The 20384-nt window shown below is 42.8% G+C and overlaps 1 protein-coding gene across 3 annotated transcripts in view; it reads left to right on the plus strand.

The window, feature by feature from the left end:
* The window catches only part of ONECUT2 (one cut homeobox 2), a 95201-nt gene that overhangs the window by 32982 nt on the left and 41835 nt on the right, over window positions 1-20384 (plus strand). Inside the window, exon 2 of one of the 3 annotated variants that reach the window (XM_017679439.3) lies at window positions 5287-19992. The exons of the other annotated variants lie outside the window; for them this stretch is intronic. Coding sequence (XP_017534928.2) covers window positions 5287-5573 — 287 coding nt within the window. The 3' untranslated portion in view covers window positions 5574-19992. Of the gene's footprint in view, window positions 1-5286; window positions 19993-20384 lie in introns of those variants that run through there. 3 annotated transcript variants of the gene reach the window in all.

The following is a 20384-nucleotide window of genomic DNA, read 5'->3' on the forward strand; positions in this document are numbered from 1 at the left end:
TCACTGGACCGAAATCCCGACGAGGGGAAGCATTCCAGCCCAACAGAGAACGTCGTTCCCCAGAGACCTGAATTCATGGGGCAGAATCCCGGCCATGCTGAATGTAGCTCCAGGGCGGGGAGGACGGAGGAATCGGCTGTGCTGCTGGGTCCCTCCCACCCCAGCCTCCCCAGGCCCATGTCACGGCTCCCACGCTAGTCGTGTCAGCCCAGACAGTCACGGATGTCAGTGGGAACCACACGTCCGCCCGCATTCCTCTCCAGGATGTCCTGGGAGGGAAGTTCTGAGGAGGGTCCTGACCTTGGGTCCCTCTCAGACTCACCTCTCTGGGCCTCCAGCTCCCTGCATGAAAGCCAAGAGCCCTCACCTTTTGTGACGCAGTGACGACGGTCAAGTTATAGGAGGCAAAAGATGTGCAGGTTCCTTGAAGAGCTGAAGCCATGGCACCTGTGGGACCAGGTGTCCTTGTCAAGTGTGGTGCCTGGACGACCCCTGGCCCTGATCTGCCTCACAGAACTTACTAGTTAGGGTCTGCCTTACCCTCCACACACCCACAGTCCCACATACAGTGGAGGTCACCGCACCTGTGTCCAGACACAGTCCTTCAGGAAAGACCAAAGGAGAAAACAAGGCAGGTAGTGGCCCTGCGGTGCCCCCACTTTGCTTCTCCCTACCTCTCTGCCTTCCGTTCTCCTCCCCACCAGCACTGGCCCTGGCTTCCAACAGCCCTTTTTAACCCTTAGCATGCAAACACCAAAGACCTCTCTCAAAGAGAGCAAAATGAGTGGTGTGTGCAAAGGGCCTATTCTGTCAGGGAAACGACACGGTCACTGACCTTTGTGGACGGCACCAGGGCCCCACCCCAACCGCAAGCGAGAGAAGGCACGGGTGATGCCCGCTTCTGCCAGCCTCCTCGGTATTTCCCGTCTCTGCTGAGACCGTCCCTCATCCTGTCTCGCCTTCCTTTGATGGGAATCACTTCCGGCTTTGTCACATTGCTGCTTGCCCTGATCACACACCTTCGTGTGCCCACCTGGGGGCTCTGGACAGAGCTGTGCCCAGTTACTCTGGGTGCCCAAGGCTGCCCAGGAGCAGCTGGCTGGGTAGGGAGCTGGGGCTGGGAGGAGAGGAGAAAGGGTCAGTTTGGAGGGTTCTTCTCTTGCCTGATTGGAAAGAGCAGCTACGGGGAGTGGCACATCCTTAGAAATGTGATTTCTTTGACCCATTTCTGACCCTCTGAGGGAGAAAAATACACTAGCTGCCAGGAAAAAGGTAAATTGGCATTGCAAGATCACAGAAAGGACTTGTGCCTTGGACCGGAACCTTCCTTCTTCTTATTTCACCCTGGGAACCCAGTGATTTGAAAATTTTGTCTACCTAGGACCTGGCATTTCTTAGGCAATAACAGACTGTCTCCTTTGTCATTAACCCAAATGCCTCTGTCTGTGCACACCTGCCAGTCCCAGGTCCTGGTCCACAGGAGACAGCATTACCAATCTGAGTTGCTATTATTCCTGCCCAAAAGCAGGGGATGGGCACTGTAGCCTGGGTGGTAGCATCATCGTAGATAAACAAATGAGTCTCTTAGTCTTTAAAATAGAAATGAGCTCTCAAACCTCTAAGAACAACTTTCCCTTAGAGGTCAGGAACAGCTGAGGGCTTTTTGCATCCACACACCCGCCCCACAATCACACAGTACACACGCCAAAGCCTGACATGCCCCCCAGCTTTTCTCCTAGAAGAGGAGAGGCAGCAGGTCCAAGTGGCCTGCGGGGCACTGGGCTAAGTGCATCCCTTCCAGTGGCAGAACTGGCCTTGAGTGGCTGGAACCCTGCAGAGATGAGATCCACCTACACCGCTGATGAGCACTGCTGTGTGTTGGGCTTCCCACACACATTTCTGGGCCACACGGAGCTACTTGGCTTTTTCCGAGCTGTTTAGAAATGGCTCTCTGTCGAGAGTGTAATACATTAAACACCAAAAGCCCTTACATGCTGACTGTGCCTGTGGGACTAGCTAGCTTCACACCTTGGTTCTGAGAAATTCCAAGTTCCCCACCTCCTGTGGGCTTCCAGACGTTACTCCACTGCAGTCTCTCAAAGCAGGTGGTCTCCCTCGTTTTTATTTTGCTTCCGCTCCTGACCAGCCACTTTTGTAAGAATCATGGGGTTGACACTGTTAGCATTGTGTGATTTCCGAGCTGTCGGGGGGTGGACAGCAAGCCTCCCTCATAAACATGAAGAAGTAAACACCAAAACCACAATACCAAAAAGAACCTCCCCCCCAAAAAAAGAATTGTGGGGTGGCAACTGCCAGCTGTAGGAACTCTGGGAAGGTTATGTACCTACTGCCTGATGATTTGGGGCTTTTGGACTTGCTGTGCATTTGCAGACCACGGGCGCCAGCTTTGCATTTGTTGGTGTGGAATCTGGTGGCCCTGGAAAGCTGCTGGGAAGGCATACACAGGATCTATTGATTTGTTCTTTCTCTGCAATTTGCTGAACATTACACCTTTAACATTTTTCTCTTAAAGTGTGTGTGTATGTGTAAATATATATATAGGGAAGAATAATCGATATTGGTACGAAAACTGAGGGATGTATGGTTAACCAAAGGAGCATGAATTGACAGAGGACCTCAGCCACTGTTCATTCAGAATCCTCCAGCTGCAGGCTTGGCCCCAGGTGTCCCAGGAGGTTGGGGCAGGGACAATAGTCTGGGGACCTGAAGTGGTAATATGGTCAAGTACACTGGTTCCCACATCTAAGAAGGGCCTGAGGATGTTTATGAAAGTACAGATTCTAGAAGCTTGCCCCACTCAGTGAAAATCAGAATCTCTGGGGGCAGAACCCCGAGGCTGCCCAGCACACAGATCCCCTCTAATGTGCCAATGGCATGGATGCCATTTCTGTAGAGGAGAAAGATGGAGAGACGGAAGGACTGGATTCTTGCCTGGGTCTGCAGCAAACTTGGAAGGTGACCTCAAGTCAATCACCTACTTCCTCTAGGTCTCCGCTTAATTCTGCTTATTTACCTCAGGATCACTGGGGAAATCCAGTGAGAGGGAGGGTGGGAAGGAAGCATGTATGCATGTTATCTCACATTAGTTAGCCTCTGCAGGGGTCCATCATTACTTCTACTGTTCTGATGAGGAAGACAGGCACTGAGAGGTGAAGTCATTTGCCAAGATCCCAAATCTTGGAGGTGGAGCAGCTCAGATTTAAAGCCAGGCGTGCCTGGCTCCAGAGCTTTGCATTCCATCAAGTGCACCTCTGAGAAATCAGGTAGATGCCTGCTCGTCAGAACAAGTCATGAGGACCAGCAGCACTGGCATCACCTGTGAGCCTGTTAGAAATGCAGGTTCTCAGGCCCCACCCCAGGCTGACTGTCAGAATCTCCCGATGATATCTGTGCACTTCACAGTTTGGAAGCACTGCTGTGGAAGAGTTGAGATTGAAAAGGAGATTACAGTAAATGTACGTAATCCTAAAATGTAAGCTCCTCACAGGGATGAGCAAAGAACTCTGCTGGGAGACATGTGGGAGGGCAGCCAGGGACCACCACAGCCTCTCTGTGGGCCTGGTCGCTGGGGACACCACCTCCTCTGGGAAAGCCCAGACCTCCCAAGAGAATGGCTTGAAGATGGGAACAAATCGTTTTTATAGGGGGGGGTGGGTGTTCAATTTTCAAAACGGTAATACTGCTTTTATTTTTAAAAACAACAGAAGGAAAAATCAGGAAGAAAGAATTGAGCAAAGCGAAGTGTCATTGCTTTTTCATTTATTTCAGGAGTGATTTCTTTGTGGCCGATGGCATCCTCCAGGGAGGGTGGCCAGTTAAGTGGGAGAAAGTTCGAATATCTTGTCTTTGTGTTGATGCAGGTTAAATCCTAAGACCTATCAATTTGAAGGATTTTCCCCTAGTACTCGAACTGAAGCAACCACTCCACACACAGTGGAACGGGTAGGAAATGTTCTGATCCAGGACTCACGAGCAAAACTTACAAACTGGGGCTTTGGGAAGTATGGGAAGACATCCAGGAAGCACCCCGAACTAATAGCCTTGGGAGAATGTCAGTCCAGTGCAAAGACAGTCTCCTCCTGGGGCCAGAATATCCAGCAGGATGTGATTCAGGGAAGAGCGCTCCGTGCCAGGCCTCTGCTCCTTCCCTGCCTTTCCCAGATTAGCTCTGTTGAGGCTGCGCAAAACCCCTGGGTGAGCCGGGATTTCTTTCCAGTAATTTTAACATGTGTTCTCATGTTTAAATGTCTAATTTGTATGCACTGCACTGTTTAACCCTTACAAGTCACTTTTCTGATACCAAATCTGTGAAGTGTACAAATTCCCCAAGAGTCAAAATACCACTTGTCGTCAGGGCCCCTTACATTCATTCATGTCCACGGCTCCAAAAGAACCAGCTGGGAATATTACACAGACCTGATCCCTGCCTTCAAGGATCTTGTAGGGTAAGGCACAGGTAGGGACACATACATGAATGTCCTGGCTGCATATGTCAGTCCATGTGGGCACATACCTACTAAATCAGAGACTCTGCATATACTAATTGATACATCTTGGACCCCAGGGTCCTGGCATTGTAACTTCCGGCTTCCTCTGCCACCCTCGGCTCTGGTCTTCTTATACTGGCTTCGCTTCAAAGTAGCCAATTAGAATTGGTTAAACCAATTTTTTCATAGTCTTTCCCTCACTTTTTTTTTTTTTCTTAATTTTTCAAAAGTCTGGAAGAAGGGGGTTTGGGTTGGGTTGATACCATCATTCTGTCACTTCTAATTTCACTCTGTTAACAATTTTTTTAGTCACACTTTGATTTTGAAAAATTACACACTTTTAAGTTTGGAATCCAGCAAGTAATTTCAGCTCAGCTGTAAACAATTCTGGAGAATGACTAGGAGAGAGGAAGTGCCTCCCCAGGCCTCCCTCTGGGGACAGGGAGTCATCACTTCCTCCCCAGCACCTGCTTTCAGAGATGAAGATTTTCCGGGGTATGCTGGGGGTGAGGGTAACACAAAAAGCAGTTGGTTCAAAACCAGCCCATGTGAAACAGCCCTTCTCTTGCCTCCTTGTTCCCTTTCCCCACTGACTGCTGCCTTCCATCACCAGGAGATGAACTGGGAAAGCTGGTGATTGACAGCTGGGCAATTTGCACAATAAAGTTTAACAGTTTACATGCCCTTGTACGACTGTCAATATTTTTAGTGGATCACCTTCTTGGGTACCAGTTCTCACACTCATACTGACATGCTGCTTCTTCTCTTTCCCTTCAAGCGTGCAAACGCAAAGAGCAAGAACCAAACAAAGACAGGAACAATTCCCAGAAAAAATCCCGCCTGGTGTTCACCGACCTCCAACGCCGAACACTCTTTGCCATCTTCAAGGAGAACAAACGCCCATCCAAAGAGATGCAGATCACCATTTCCCAGCAGCTGGGCCTGGAGCTCACGACTGTCAGCAACTTCTTCATGAACGCCCGGCGCCGCAGCCTCGAGAAGTGGCAAGACGACCTGAGCACAGGGGGCTCCTCATCTGCCTCCAGCGCTTGCACCAAAGCGTGATGGAAGGACTCAGTTGGGCACAAGTCACCTCCAAGTGAGGACAACAGACACCAAAAGAAAACACAAAGGAAAAAGACACCGGAATCTTAGCTGGGGCCCTTCACTGGTGATTTGAAAGCACAATTCTTTTGCAAAGAAACTTCTATTCTAGCTGTAATCATAGGCCAGGTGTTCTTTTTTGTTTTGTTTTTAATGGCTGTGGAGTCTAAGTGCAAGCTGAAAATTAACCTCTTTGAACTGGACATTGTCCTCTGAGCATGCTAAGCATCCCAGAAACCAAATGGGGCCCTCCTGGAGTGAGTTCATTTCAGTGCGGTGTCAGCCAAGCTCAGGATTGCTTAAAATGTCAACAGTTTCTCTTTGAGTCCTGTCAGTCTCTTGCAGTCAGAGTTCCCATAAGTCACAGTGGGAATGCAGTCTGTGTAAGGCTCTCTGAGTTTGGGCTCCAACAAGAGAACGATCTAGCAACAAGAATGACCTCATTTGCTTTCCAAGTGCTTAGCCTCAACATACCACAGTACACCAAAGTTCACAGGCATTACATTAAAAAAACACCAGAATGATAATTACGAGCACAAGTTTTAAATACAGAAGTTAAAAAAATAAATCCAAGGACATGGTTTTCCAACTCAGGCATCTTTTCATCAAATGGTTTAGAAAGCTTTAAGTTGATCCAGTTTACAGTTTTCTTTTCCTTACCTCCTGAAAATCTCACGTGGTCTTGGATCCATCAAAAAAAAACCAAAATCAAATCAGTGCACTTGAGCTCAAAGTATCAAGCACAACGTAGGTAAACAGAGAAGGAAGGTTCTGGATTCACTGCATCTGGATTTTCAAGACACCGACTGTGAAGTCATTAGGGAATCATTGGGAATATGGCTTCAAGCACATTTTGCAGTTTGCTACAAATTCTGTTTGTACATAAAGCAGACGCACACTCAGGAGGCCAATTTAACTGTTACGGTACATGGAGCAAATGCAGCATTTTAAAAGATCTAGATTTTTTTAGATCATTAATGTATCCTTCTTGATTATTAGTCACCTGGTTCCTCCTATTGTGCATTATGACTGCCACATATTTCATTTGTACTTTTTCAGATTTCAGTTGTTTCCTCATCCATGCCACTGATAGGGACATTTTTCAGTGTTTTCTAGCAAGAAAAAAATAACTCAGACCACCATATGTGTTACTCATGACTGTCATCTATTCCTAAATCTCTTCCATTGTTGAATCATCCTTGCAAAACAGCTGAATAAATCTGGAGAAAACACAGCACACCAAAGAAGCAGAATACTGCAAACCAAAGACATTTATTACTTGCCATTTTCTAGCCTAAAATTACTGTGATTACTTTTAGAAATCAGAAAACCTCTGCAACTCCAAATGGCATTTCAGCTCTTGCATTTGGCTCACCATTGGGCTGAGCAGACCGGCTATGCCAAGGACATTAGCCAAGCCACCCAGGGAGTGGCTTTGCCACGCCAGCTCTGGTTCCTGGCTATCACCTTCCCACAGCAAGTGGAAGTGCGCTCACAGAACTCTGGGAGATTGCGAAGGTCACGATGTGCATATTTACCAGTGAATGGCCCCAGGTGGGCACCGTGGAGGTGTTCAAAGCAAGCCAAACGCTGCAATGATTCTTTACAGACACTTGAGACTGACTTTTTTATGAATTACTTAATCGAAACCAAAGAAACTTTTTCTGCACCTACTTCTGCAACAAACAAAACTGTTCCATTAAAATGAATAAATAAATACGTAAATCAATGAAAATCACCACCACCAAGAAGGAAGCACGCCAGAAAAAAACAAAAACCCAAAAAACAGCGAGACATACTGTGTTCAGACCTCTTGGGACATTTTTTGGAAGCAGATTTTAAAGAAAGGGTTGAGACAAGAATAGAAATAAGGAAAAGCCACAGTGGCTGCTGCTTCATTTGACAACTCAAGCGGTAATCTTAAAGTTGAAGATTGTCTTTAATTTGTGCCTATGCAGTTTTTTCAAAAGAACACGGAACAGAGCAACAGAAACCTCAACAGCTACAATACCAAAGATGAGGATTTCTCACATCTTGTGTTTCAGTTCATTATCTCCTCTTGTCTGGCTAAAATACTAATAGCGCCATTGATCTTTGTAAAGGTAATCAATTTAGTTTCTGAGCAACAAAAAGGAAAGGGTCATTTATGTGATTTTACTGTTTCCCTTTAATTTTGTTTTATGGCTTTCTACCCCAACATGGAATCTCTCCAAAGGTTCCATGGGCTGCAAATTTAAGATGTTGGGATACTGAAAGATTCTCTCCTCTCTGCTCCTCAGAGTGTAGTGAATTATATTGTCACGTGAATGTCCTTTTTTTATCCCTTAGACTTGGTCCCTTCTGTGTTCAGTCTCATCATCAGGGGAGGGGAGGGGAATGAGGGTCAGGGCTGGGGGTCTGCTGACGCATCCTCTCCAGAGCCACAGAACCAAAGAGTTTATAGAGGGATTGACAGCCTCGTCTTCATGTGATTGCTAAATACTAATGGCTTCATCTGGGGGTGGGGGAAACATGTAAAAATAATTGCCAGTTTCTACTTTTCTATTCGCTTTTTAAAAATCAGCTGTAAAGTTGCATTTCTAAAGAAAGATATATATATATATATATATATATGAATACGTATATAGATACAACTTGACACTGGTGATCACCCAAAATTACTGCTGCCCAAATTCATGTCTTGTTTCTGTCAAGTGCTTCATTAAGTATTCAGTTCAAAAGTGTGCTCATTTCTCATGCCAGCCCAGAGTTCATTTGCCACTGTGGATGATTTGAGATATTCAGATTTCTGTGAAAATTCCTGGGAAAGGTTGAAAGTCAAGCACTTCAACATTTAACCTGTTGTTAAGTGGATCCATGGGGCAAATGAGTTATTTGTATTTGGCGTCATCTCTATTCTACGCCTCAATCATGATCAAGGTGGTTAGTGAAGTCCATCCACCAGATGTGACCCAGAACTGGGCCAGGCCCAGTCGGGTGCTCATCCTCTGGCTGCTGGGAAGGCTCAGCGGTCCACTCCCCCCAGTGATGGAGATGAGGCCGGCCCAGAAATCTGTTCTCCAGGAGCTGCCCTGGCTCATCAGGGTGTTCCAGACTCAGTGAGTAGTTCATGAGTAGACCCACCAAATGGGCTTCTCATAGGGGAAGTCCAGCTCCTGTTGCAATGGCCGATCAGGTTTCCTCCAGGTGGTGATTACCAATTCATGTAGACAGGCCTGTGTGCAGCCGCAGGAGGCAGTGGAGTGAGGCAGTGGTGTTGGTGCAGGGGGCCTGGGGCAGGGGCTGGGAGGTGGGTGTCTCAATCCCAGATAGAGAACACAAAGCATATGGGGTGAATCCCAGAGCCCTGGCCTTGGGATCCCCAGTGTCCATTGTGTCACTCCCTTGCTCCCACCATGTGGGTCTCCCCTCGCAGAGGCAGCAGTCAGGGGGCTGTGACAGAGTGTGACTCTCTGTGGCTTTTGTAGTTCATCCTGCCTGGGGATGTTCCCTGACTTTCCCTGTGTCCCTTTGTGTTTTACTCTATGTCTCCTTTGTCAAATGACCAAGAAAAGAGCATATTTCAGCAGGGGTTCACTCCATATGGGTTGATAAAAGTGAATTTAAACTTGGGTATTTCTAAATGAATCCTTGTGACTTGTGACCAATGGAAATGATTGTTCTCGAAATTGGACCAAAGACCCAAGCCTGCATGGTTGGGTTAGTGATGGTTTGGCATACCAATCTCAGCATTTGGGTCTCTGGCACCCTTGGAAGATGTCTAAACCAAAAGAGGCTGTCTTTGTGGTCTGAGATTTCAGCACTGATCAAACCAGGAATAAGTCACGTACACCCTCAGTGTTCTTGGTGACCTGAGGACGATGTCATAACGTAAGAAGGGCAAGAACTTCCCTCCAAGGACTTTTGATAAATGTCTTATACCAGATTATGTTACACCAGACAGAAGTGCTTACTTTTAAAAAATTATTTGTGTGCATATATAAATATATGTGCATCTCTATGTTTATGTCTCAATTTTAAGCCCTATGGGATTTCAGTTTGTTAAAAATCTGAATGAAAAAAAACCCCTGAAAATGGAAAGGTAATAGAATTTGACCCAGGGAGTTTCCTCAGGATTTTTCAAAATTTATTTTAAGTTAATAATTTCAGAGAAAAGAACCATTTGGACTTGGTTATAGTTTAAGATCCATTTCCTCAACCCAAGAAAATTCTAGGCACACATCAGCCATCAGCAATGAAGGGGACTATGTGAAGAGAGAGTTCTGAACCAAAAAGAAATCCAAAAGCTACTGAATGGAAACACACTTTTCGTTAACCCTTTAGGTAAATAAGTTTGCTTTGCTTTTGTTTTCAATGTGATTTTGGCAAAGGGGATATAATTTTTTCATTCTAGGAAATTTTTAAGAAGAGCCAATATATTTCATTTTTAAAGGAAAACAGCAACAACAATAAAAACTCAACCCCGACATTGAAAGGCTTTTCCAAAATGTAAAACAGTGTGCAGTTTGTAGCACTTAAAAGTACAGGCAAGAATGAGCCATGAAGGACCCAATGTGACACTTTCTCTAGAGAGATCAGATCATCATCATTGTAGAAACCCTTTTCCCACAGGCTCTTGGCAATGGTGGGCTTAGAAAATTAAAGGTTATTTTCATTTCTAGCTCAAATAAAATCACATTGAGGAAGGTACATCTGATACACACACACACATATACCCCTACACATTTTTGTAACTCATACAATGTATCTCAATGCCAAATATAAATATCTTTTAGATGATCAACCATTTTATCTTACACTATGCTGGATGCCCACCTATTACACCTATTAGTGCCAATAAATTAAAGCTGAAGAGATTTTTTTTTTTTTTACTATCACTACCACCTGGGTACAGGTGGTACTGTCCTACTTTTGACAAGATTTGTGGTTACCTCTTTCAGGAGGTTTTATAGTAGGAATTTAAAAAGAAAAAAACATAAAACAACAGGCTAGATTCTAATGTTGCTGAAGAATAATGGACTATATTTAAAGAAGAAAAGAATATATGTGGTCAAGTTTGACCTCAAGGCCTAGACACAAGTACAGGAAGGTAACTGTCATGGTCTCTAAGTGATTGGAGCTTTTTGCAGTTGATGCCAATGCTGTGATTCAGACTCGTTAGCCTCACCAGGAAGGGTGAGTGGGAAGAAGGTAGAAAAAGAAGGGGTAATACCTTCCTGACATTTATCTGGAAGACTGGATAGTCTACTAATTTTGTGCATTTAGCTAAGACCAAGTCACCTAAAAAACCACAGAAGATTCTAGTTTTCAAATAAGGCCACAAAATCCTTAGTAGAGGAGAAGGGGTCCCCATTTGTTGTATGTCTTATAATTTAATGACATGGGCTTTAAATAGGGACACCCCAATGCCTATTTTCTACCCATGATTTGTTTCTTTCCAAGGGTGGGGTGGGGCATGCAATTTGAGAAAATCTCAGAATGCATTATAAATACAAAATTTATTATTAAAATCATATAGAGCCTCATAAAGGTAGACACAAAGCTTATTATTGAGGCTGACATGAATCCCACAGGGACTAGAAATGTTCATTGTTCTCAAATACCACAGTGACTCTAAGGCGAGTTAAAGCTAGAGCCCAAGCTTTCCTTATAGGTTTTTGAGTTTGGTTCACTGAAACTGACCAGCTAATACAGTGGAGAAAATATGTGTAGGAAAAAAACACATTGCTAAAGGTTTGTTCATTCCACAAAGTCTTCCAATCTGTTCCATCTTTAGGAGCAGGCACTTCACTTAACATAAACTTTGGCAGCTAAGTTTGCCTAAAGCTTATACAGTCTGTCAGTTTGGATGTATACAAATTTAGATACATCTTTCAACATGTATTCTCATAGATGTCCTTATAGCAACATACATTACCTATGGGTGTCTAGACTGTGCACAGACACGTGTGCACAGACATCTCCATATATACTGTCATCTATTACAATAAATACATTTTAAATTATCATTTAACATGTATGTGGTACTTCTACGATGTACATCGTTTTCATTATTTATTGTAACATTGAAAACTAAAGTGCAGGGGGAAAAAAGTGTCTCAGCATCTTCGTTGTGTACACTTGGGATTACTTTCCTTTGGGCACATCCAAGATAAACTCAACTTTCAAGAAACCTTGGATATTATTTAATCATCTGTATAAGAATGACACATGCTTGATGATTTCGGTTGAATAGCTTTATTCTGGATCTCTCATAACTAAAGCTAAATCCAAAGACCTGAAAAGGGACAAAAAAGAAAAAAACAAAAAGGAGGGAAAAATAGCAAAGGAAAGTGCAAACTAATAGGGAAAAAGTGGGCTCTGGTTTCCAGGGTTGAGACAATGGTGACTGGTATTGTGGGGGCTGTGCTAGCTATAGGGGAGGGGGTGGTTTCATGCTTGTCACATCTAAATAGTCTTTATGAATGTGAGAAAGTATTGGAGGTTATAATTTCCTGCTTTATTTTAGACTATCAAAAGAGGCTACACATTTTTATCATCAAAAAATGAAGACAGTCAAAAGAAACATATTTTTTTCTTGTCATGTTGGGTTATGACCCAGCAAGCGGAGTACCATTAATGTAATTAATTTCTTTAAATTAGCTTCTAGCACACAAATGTATAGGATTTGGGTAATTATTTAATCATCCTCCCTTAGTTTGATTTTACTCCTGTGCTTATTTATCAAAATCTAGACCCATGATGCATCATAGATGCAAAACCCCTTTTAGAATTCTTTTGAAGTTTAGTTTGCTTTATAAAGCAATGAAATTCTGTTACAGACAGGGAAAAAATACAGGTTACAGAAAAAAAAAATCAAGGTATTTTTCCTTCTTAAATTAACTTTGAAGATAGTTTAAATAACAATTATTAAATTATTTAATTTAAGTTCACAGCCCCACCTGGCACCAGGTGAACTTCACCTTTTAATTACTGGGGCCCTCAGAGCCTCCATATTGTAACTTATTTATTTAACTTATTCAGCATCTGTGAAAGGTGCACTGTATAGTTTCTGGTTTTTATTTAACACAACAGAGAGCACTGCAGTTTATTTGCTGTCAGAACAACAGAGCAAAGTTGGTGGACAAGCAATGACTATTCAACCTGAACCTGTATATTCAGAAAACATAAGCCGAGACCCTGCTTCACCAGCCTGGATTTCGGGGCTTCTATACAGAAACTGGAAACATTAATTTAAAAAAAAATCATAACAGCAAAAAGAGAGAAACCCTTACACTAGCTGCTTCCAAGAATGAACTCTGTGCGTATGTAAAACAAAACAGAAAAGGAAAAAAAAAAAAAAGCAGAAAAAAGAAAAAAAAAAAGGAAAAACTTTCTATTTCTAGTGAGAACCAAAGAAGGCTACCTCACTGACTTTTTCCATTTGTAATTTTCATCGTGTTGATGACACCAAAGATACCAAAGATTTCTTTCTCTGTGCGCGGTCTGCATCTTGCTTCTGCTCTTTTATAATTTGAACTATTCTCTCTGGCATATGGTATGTACAGCCACAGCTCAGATACCCCAAAGAAATAATTATCTATGCGACAGCGGCTGCTAGTTTGGAAAGGGATATTTTCTGTGTTTCTCTCATTTGTTTGCTGTCCCCTCCACGTGTTCAGGATGCAAGTTCAAATGCTGCTGTAATTGGATTCCTTAAATTCCAATTCCAAATTGGTGAGGAAGACTGGTTGGAAGTGGCCTTTGGTCCTAGCCACAACCTCCTTTCCTACTTCGGAGCTATCACAGTGAAGATTTCCAGCTACTGGACCGTAGAAACTCTAACCACTAAATAGTAGAGCTGGAAGGGACCTTACAAATCATTTAGTCCAACCCCCGGGGGCCTGGAGGAGTGAAATAGTTACCCCGATCAAATAACCCTCTAGAGGCAAAGCCCACATCAGCCTCCACCTGCTTTCTGCTCCAGGGCTGTACCCACTGGCCAGTGCCAACTCTGCATGAGATGGAGAAGAAGAAGGTGGCAATCCTTTAGCAATGAGTAGGGCCTGGGGCTTATTACTTAGGACTTTAACTCTATATAAAAAAAATAGTCACAGGGATTTCCATGCCTGTCTAGTTAGAACCTCAGCATAAAGTCACATATGATCAGTTGCTGGTAAAGGTGACCAGCCTCGAAATATTAGGGCTCGTAGAAGAGTTTTTGCCCTGAAGTACACATTGATCCAGGGTGACCACTGTTAAAGCTTCCCATTACATAGTCTTGTATATATAAGCTTTTAACTCAGCGAGGAGAGAAAGTTCATTCTTGGTTTGTTGAGTTTAATTATGGATATTTTTTGGTCAGCACTTATCAGAGAAAGGGAATTTGATTCCCTTTTATTTTTTAAGCTGCTCAGCTTTTTCCATTTTTCTGTTAACTTGTAGGTGTTTATATTTCATTTCTAGATCTACTCTATTTATGAGAGAAGTTTAAGGCTTACATCATTAGTTGCTAAAGTATAATGCATCACTGTAAACACAAAAGATGACCCCAAAATTTCAGAGGAATAGATAATTCCAGTTTAAGCAATGATCACTTAACGTTGCTTCTCTATTCCCTTTGTACTCATGAAATTAATTGGTCTTCTTTAAGTTTCTTTTAATTCCATTAAATGATTAAATCGCTATTAAGATCGATTCATCAGTGATTTGTCTGCTCTCCAATGAATCATTCTCAGCTTTGACCAAATGGGTTTAAGACATATGTGAAGATCCATCTCTAGCCTGTCTAGCTCTTTGTTAGTATTAGTATTTTTAACTTCCCATAATATAATTATCTTTGAGCTTTTTAGGAGACCACTTAGACAAAGAAACTAAGAAGGGAAAAGACTGATTAACTCATCCATCCCATGCATCCACAGACAGAGTGTAACTAGTAGAGGAATTGAGAAGACATTAACAGATTTCAGGGAACACTCACGCATCCCCTTTCTGTAGTTTCCAAGCACCATACTGAAATATGTGAAAGTTCTCTCCCATCCTCACACACCCAAGGCTCCATCTTCCCGCTATACACAAGGCAAACGTGTAAGGCCTTCCTTCCAAACAGCAAATTGCTTTGGTTTTCTTCCCAAATTCCTATTGGAAACATAATTCTCAAATCATTGATCAGCAGAGTGCTCCCCTTGAAGCAAACTTCACCTTCTCCTGCCTTCTTACCACCAAGCAAAAGGGAGCTAGAGGGAGCAATGGCAGCCTGAACACAGAAAGCATCCCTGATTGGCAGACCCCTCCTCTGCAATCCCCCCACCCAGCCTCATGCTTCACTTGCAAAGTGTGACATAACCGTGGGACGAGTGCCTTGCTTGAACCAAAGCAATGATTTAGCCAGTCTGGACCTCTCTGTGCTTTTTTTAATCCTTCCTGTGAATACCTCAGCTTCAACTGGGCCTCCATATGATAAATTGGTGGGCTTATTGTACTGTGGTGCTTTGCGATGCAACCCTGCAAAGAACAAGATTTGTACTAATACCAAAGGTTCTTTCTCTATGTCTCCTTCTGTCTCCCCTGTTCTCCCCCCTTTTCTAGTTCTTCATGGTTCCAAAGCTTTAATACGAACCTGGGCATGTTGGCAATGCAGACCGCGCAATTCCTTACCGAATTTTCTCAGATATACCTCATAGATAATAGTGTTTAGAGTAATGTTATTATAGCGTATGTAATAAATTATTCACTGTTTCTTTTGGTAACTGTGATTTAAAAAAAGAAAAAAAGAAAAAAAAAGCTTTATACGTTTTAGGTTGTGCTTTTGTAATAGAAGAAAAGGTGCGCTTAAAAAAAAATGTATGTTCCTTTTTTTTTCCCCTTAGGATTTTATTTATTCTGGATTGGGGAAAGTTGCAGAATGAGCCCAAAGTTTACAGTTTCATATTTTGCTGAAGAAACAATCTGTGTTCATTTGCTCTGTTGAAAAGAAAATTATTTTCTACATTTGTGCTACTTGGTCTGAACAATGAATTGTTCTGTGTTAACAGTGTAGTATTATAATTAGCAGCTGCCGATCAGTGCTATAATTTTATGCATGAGGCTAAAAATTTAGCAGTGTGATGCATTGTGGTCTTAATAGCAGCATTTTTCATTTTGAACTAGATCTTCCCCTTTGGTTCAGTGGATTTTATTTATGCATGGGTGCCGACCGTTTGTTAGCAGTTGTGAACAGTTGTGTATACATTAAACTGTGAAGATGTACACAGTTCAGCCTCAGACAGTGGTCACATTGGTTTTATTGGGAGATGTCTCGCCTCGAAAATACCTTTACATCTGTTGGGATTTCAAAATGAGTCAGACTGAATCGAGTTCAAATCCTATGAAAAAAAAGGTCATTCCCAGTTTGAGTTAGGCAGCGTGCATTCCACAAGTTGGGATCCTCATTGCTGTATCCCTATATGTAAGAGGGCTTTGGAAACAAGCACTGAAACACAGCTCAACTCTGCATTTTTGATTTCCACAAAGAAGGAATCATTCCGGCTTTATGTTCGTGACCCCAGTCCTAACTGGCCGTGTAGGTGGAGATGCGAATTCAGCCCTGGATCCAGCCTCTCCTGGATCCCTGCTTGGGAGCAGCCGCTTTGACTGTGTTTGAGTCCTTCTAATATTTTGTTGCCAGGTCAACTCCCAGTAGAAACCCAAATGGCATCAGTAGCAACAATTATTCTCTGACTTATTGGCCCTTTCTCATGGACAGCTCTACCAACTGTCCCAGTGATTCAGGCAACAATGCACAGCCTTGCCTCCAACATCACCTGGGCAGCCACATCCCAGCTCTTCCCCACTAAAGTCAGACCTGACTCTAACTTACACTTTCGCGCCCAAGAACGTTACATCTATTCGAAAGGGGGTAAAAGAAGTTTTGAAACCCAGCTTAGGAAAACCGTCTCGGTTTAAACTCCCCAATCATCTGAGGCCTCTAGATCTCAAAAAGTATTTTTCAGTTGCAGTGGATGAGTAAACTTGTTCTTACTTACATCTGTGTTCAGATACCCATTCTCAAGTTTCATAACCTATTTCCCAAACCAGTATGCTTGACATAAAGCCAAATCAACTGCCAAACACACTTTATTTTGCCTAGGAGGGTGTAGTAAACAGTGACAGGAAAGCCACAGTCTGCTATGCAAAATACTGGAAATCACTAACAATAGAACAATTGGGAATGTGCTTTCATTAAGAATACCAAGAAACATATTTTTATTTGGCCTTATAAAGCAGATGGTGATAATGAAAGCTTTGTAATATATAGTCTTTTTAATTTTTCCCCTAATTAGTCTGCCAAAGACGGGAATGGATACAAGAATTTTAAGTCAGCTTTTGTAAGACAGTTAATGATTGTAATAGTGTTTAATCTTCCACAAAACTTTATATGTTCTTCCGCAATAAACCAAATCAATATTTGTTTTGGTAAAGTTCTCCTCACATTCACAAATCCACAAACTATTCCTCCTGATGCACATATTAGAGTATCTACTGAGTTCAAGTGCATTTTCGGTCCAAAGTAAACAGGAGTGTCTGAGACATGAGTGTGCCCAGCCCTTTTTATTACAAGCCATGCATGGGTCTGGCTCACTAGGGTTTGCCAAGACTTGTCTTATGAAACTGGAGGTGTATTTTGTTATGCCATTTTATGTCCTTTCACTTTTTTTTTAATTTTGTGGAAAGTGATATGTCGAATCAAGTATGAGCTGAGTTTTCCAAACAACGAAAGTAGCTACATCCTAAATGTCATTTTGTTATTAAAGGGTTTTGACTCAATGCTTTGTGCCGGTGGATGTCCTTTTCCTTGGAGACCCAGGACTATGGAACTACCTCAGCGTGGCCCAGACTTCACTCCTGATCTCTTGGGGGAATGCGGGGCTGTTCTGGGGAACTGAAGGTCCTGGGCTGGAAGGTAGAAGTCGGCGCTAGGAAAAGACCTCCATGACAGCTTTAAAGAGAGCTGGGCCCAAACTTTCTGACCTCACTCTCTCTTGACCCCGATGTTTCTCTGAGATTCACTGGCCTTGAGCACATGCCAGCATGAAGGCAGACCCCAATTCTTACAGGAAAGACAAGGAAGATAAAATAGCAATCCCGAATTTTCTGTGGTCCGCTAGGCACTCACCTTTCCCCAGGCTGGGCTCCCCCAGCCAAGGCTCTGGGTGGCCCTTCTGACTGGCTTTACCTGTGCCGTCACTGGAGGTGACTTCCTCCACCTTGACAACTGCAAAGGGTCCAGGTCCCCACAGACCAGGGGGGCTCCTTCAGATCAGAATCCCCCTTACCTAACTCTTCCTCTGCATTCCAGTTTAGCTATTTTATTTGTAACTGTTGCAGGTGACTATTTGGAAAACAAAGGTATGGATGGCTTTTTCTGTTACTTTGTTTATAATTTTTGTTTCACTTACTCCCAGTTCTTTGATTTGGAAAAAATACACTAGGGAAATGGAGACCCCACGCCCTCTCTGTGCCTCGCTCCTCCTGCCGGAGACCCTGCACACTGCCCGTGCTATCGATCTTTCTTGGAGGACAGCTGTCAAGCCACCCAAGATCAGGGCCCACAGTGCCTACTCTACCTCTGTTTGAAAAGTTCTATTCAGAAATCACAGAACTTGGGGTTGTTCCCTGTCTCCCTTTCTTTGACTCAATTTGACATTTAGCTAAGAGTCAGTTTACTGTCTAGGAAAGTTTTTCAGAGTATAACAGGGAACCTGCTACCTGGAAGAAAGGCTGAAAATTCAAAGCCTATTCGATGGGTAGTCATACCATTAACAGATACTTCCTTGAGGTTATAATACTATTTCCTTTCTTCTGTATTGTTTGGTGTTACATAAGTCTAAATGGTATCTGCAAACTTCTTACCATGACAGGTCATAAAACACCTGGCAAATTGGAATTTCTGAGACAAGACGATACCCTTTACACTGACAGAATGATAAAAGAACATCTAACTTGACAAGCAGGGACCAAGATAATCTTAGCACTGGTTTATTTTTTCATGTGTATCTCCAGTCACCAAGTCTTCTTTTTTCTACCTCAGTCCTATAGCGGTTCACTCTCTTCTCTCTTCTCCCCACTGTCTAAGATACCAAAGAACTTCATGGGCAAAGATCATTAGAGACTGACCAACATATCAATTTGTTCTCTTCTTTTTCTTGCTTTTCTCCAAGAAGCTGTTTTCCTGGACTGCAGAGAAAGAGCCTGGCCAATTTTTTTCATGCTTCCTGTTCTAATATTTCTACCCAAATTAACATTTTATTAGTACAGGTACTATAGAGTCTTTCTTGGTCAATAAGCTCTTGCTACAGAAACTACCCTCCCCCCAATTCCAAAGTGAGTGAGAACAAGTTCCAGTATCTTTTCTTTCTTTTTTTTTTTTTTCTTTCCAGAATCGAGTCAGTCCTGGTTACCTTCTCACTTTAGACCCTGACCTCAGACATGTTTACTTTGGGTATTAAAAGCACCTTGTATTTTCACATGCTGGCCTGTTGGGCTTGAATCCTTTCTTCCAATCTATTGGTTGCTTTATGGTTTTAAAGTTGACTAAAATGAGGGAAGGGAGGAAGAGAGAGAGAAAGAGAGAAGAATCTGCCCCAGCTCTATTTAAAGTTTTAAAATGGACAGAAGAGAATCATTAAGTGATGGGGAAATAGCTATAAAGTAAACAACCTCCTTCTCAGAGCCATGCTCTGCCACGTGCTTCTGGGTCAGCTCTTCTAGAAAACCAGCCCTTTGATAGAAATCCAGCTACCTTTCATAAGCCTCTGTCAAGATTCCAAGATGACAAGAGATCAAAGAGTCACACACACACCTCTTGTTCTATTTCCTTGCTTTTATAGCTCTTATCTCCAAGAAAACATAGGGGAAAACTTCAAACTTTTATTTTTAGTCAATCCCTTTGACATCACTCTCTTTTTTAAAATCAGGAAAACACACCCCTAAAATTTCCATTCCCTTCTGTTTTGAAAAGACCCACACACTAGTTAATCTACATTCTCCTTTTTCTTTTACCCTGAGCAATATTTCCAAAGCATATTATAACCCAGATTTTGCACCATCTCATACATGTTAAGTCAGACTGTGCTGAAAGATTTTCAAGGGATAGTCAACAGGGTCTATTTTCAGTGGCTCCCCTGAAATCCTGGCAGGGATGAGGATCACAGACCATTACCAAGGGCTGCTCAACCCTCGATAAGCTCCCAGTCCTTTGGAAGATTTCTTTGAATGTTATTTGCATTATCAATTTTGCTCATTTGCTGCCCTGATGTTTTGTCTGCAACATTGCTTACACTGGATTCTATTTTTATTCCTATCATTAAATGGTAGTGCTGTAAATTCTGCAATTAATGTCAAATAAACTGCTTTCATTCATTGCCGTGGCTCAGCTGGCTTCTTTCTCTTTTCAAGGAAAGGGTTAAACATCTTTCCCCTATTGCATCTCATTGTGGTTTCACAAAGAACAGTAAAGTGGCTCTGCTTAGTAAGACTACAACACTTACCTCTGACCGGATGCAAGCCATGTTTTTAATCAATAAATTTGTCATCCAAGTATTACCAATCACAACAGGGATGCCCCTGTAAAGACTGCCTTATTCTTAGCCCATTTAAACTTTAGAGATAACCTATCTTAACCTTAATCCTTGTACAGATTCCATATGAGGTTGCATGTGGGATGTCAAACAAAGGATCACATTATTGTCACCATACAGAAGAATCGAGAAAAATTAATTTAGAGCCAGGCAACCTGATACAGAACCTAGGCTC

The sequence above is a fragment of the Manis javanica genome, chromosome 9 (genome assembly GCF_040802235.1).
Source record: "Manis javanica isolate MJ-LG chromosome 9, MJ_LKY, whole genome shotgun sequence".
NCBI lineage: Eukaryota > Metazoa > Chordata > Mammalia > Pholidota > Manidae > Manis > Manis javanica.